The sequence below is a fragment of the Mandrillus leucophaeus genome, unplaced genomic scaffold, assembly GCF_000951045.1.
Source record: "Mandrillus leucophaeus isolate KB7577 unplaced genomic scaffold, Mleu.le_1.0 Scaffold873, whole genome shotgun sequence".
NCBI classification, from domain to species: Eukaryota; Metazoa; Chordata; class Mammalia; order Primates; family Cercopithecidae; genus Mandrillus; species Mandrillus leucophaeus.
In genome coordinates this window covers 599658-601825 of record NW_012109508.1, presented here as the reverse complement: position 1 = coordinate 601825, position 2168 = coordinate 599658, and the positions used below count along the sequence as shown (strand labels likewise).

Genomic DNA, 2168 nt, shown 5'->3' with positions numbered 1-2168 from the left:
AGACCCCAACAAAACCAAAGCAGGTATTTATCTTTGGGGGCGGCTTTTATGTTTCATTTATGCTTGTGGGAGTTTAAAAATGTTCAGATTTAACCACTCTGGTCCACTGGTAAGTAATAAATACTATATTGAAAATACTTAAGGACTGAACTATCTTTGAATAAATGAGTCATTGTTATAAAGTGGTAGAAGTTGCCAGGTGCGGTGGCTCATGCCTGTAATCCCAGCACTTTGGGAGGCTGAGGCTGGCGGATCACCTGAGGTCGGGAGTTCGAGAACATCCTGACCAACATGGAGAAACCCTGTCTCTACAAAAAATACAAAATTAGCCGGGCATGGTGGCACATGCCTGTAATCCCAGCTACTCAGGGGGCTGAGGCAGGAGAATCACTTGAACCCAGGAGGCGGAGGTTGCAGTGAGCTGAGATTGCACGATTGCACTCCAGCCTGGGCAACAAGAGTGAAACTCCATCTCAAAAAAAAAGAAAAAAAAGGTAAAGGTTTTCTTAATAATTTGCCTTATTTCAAAAGCATGTAACTTTAAACTTGCTACTTATATGTTCATCTTTTTCTGAAATGTACTAACTCATACTTCCTATTGGTGTGAAAATGTTTGATGTGGCTTAAACTCTGTGACTGAATAACACTGTTTTAAATACTTGTAATATCACATGAGCTACAGAGCTACAGCCAGAAAACGTTAGCTATTTAATGAAAATAAGAGAAGTTAGCTTTTTCTTTTTAATTAGGGTTTTTCTAGAATGTCATGTAGTGTTACACAAAGTAGAAATTGAGTATGCCCTGTTACTGTGTAGTTTTTTCTAAAAATATATTGTCACTATCTGTTTTTTTGACGAACAGTGTGTGTTTGGTTTTATGTGTTTATTTATTTACGCATCTACATTCTTGAAGAAATCATAAACAGCAAAGACTCAATACTGAAATTTATGTGGTAACTGTATTACTTATCAGTAGCCTTCAAAAACGAAGTTATCTCTTCCCCTCATATTTAGTCTTTAAGAAAAGGAATGGAAGTAATGCAGACATGTGGGAAATACCATTGCTTTTCATTAATAGAGAAAGCTGGCTATGATTGTATTCTGGATTCTAAGTTGTAGTAGACCTGAACCTCTACTTTCCCAGTTCTCCACACCAACCTAATCTGGTTTTGTCTTATGTGTTTTTATTTTCTTGCTATTAAAGCATGGGCTGCTAGAAGAATACTTGCGCATGCGTATTATTTATTTTTAGGTTGGTAGCAGATTTCAGATTTTGATAAAGTAAGAAATGCATGAACTTTTGAGGTTTTTTTCATGTGTTTGATAAAGCTACTTGCTCAGACTTTACTAACCAAACTAACCCACCTCCATTCTTTGGACTGTGATAACTTTCAGCATGACCAAGTCTCTAAAATAAGCTCAGAAAGAAGTGGAACTCCAAAAAAACGCAAAGCTCCACCACCTCCTATCAGTCCTACCCAGGTAAAAACAAAAGCAAACAAACAGTCAATAAATGCACCACAAGAAAGCCATAAATTTGTCATTTTGTTTAGACCAAAAAGGAATGTTTTAGAACTGACCTTTAAGTGCATATTTAACATGTTCCTTAGCAGTTTTAAATTACAAATTGTGGTAAGAAGGATTTTGATGATTAGTATGGAAATAATGTTGATTCTTATCTATTTAAAAAAAAAAAAAACCAGAATCTAACAGGCTCTTTTTGAAAAGGCTCAAGGAAATCTCTCAAAATCTTATCACAGAAACTTTCCCTTAAGTTCAATTTATTTTTAGTTCCTTATATTAAAAGATCTAGTAAGGGGTGGGAGAATGAGTAGCCAGTGAGGCAATTGTTAGAATGAATTTCAGTTGGTTTCTTGAAACATTGCTAGAATGTATTTGCCTTTCTAATTGCATTTAAGGTTGGCTAATATTAAAAGTAGTTTTCATTTCTGAGCTTATAGTGACCTTTGCATAGAGGAGGAAGCTCAGTAATCTATGTAACGGCATGTAAAAACACATCGAGATTTGTTATTTTAAAGTTCATAGGCCACAAAGAGAATAATCCATATTTAAATAGTAGAGAGGAATAGCTCATCTCGTATTTTTTAAATGTATGTTAGCGTACTTATTAATATTCTTAACCTGCAATGGAAGTTTTATAGATTTTTT

At 35.1% G+C, this 2168-nt stretch overlaps 1 protein-coding gene across 1 annotated transcript in view; it reads left to right on the top strand.

The window, feature by feature from the left end:
* Positions 1–2168, top strand: part of RAI14 (retinoic acid induced 14) — a 150653-nt gene that overhangs the window by 127598 nt on the left and 20887 nt on the right. Inside the window, exon 11 of the mRNA XM_011969119.1 lies at positions 1395–1565. Within this exon, the coding sequence (XP_011824509.1) occupies positions 1395–1565 (171 nt within the window). The remainder of the gene's footprint in view (positions 1–1394; positions 1566–2168) is intronic.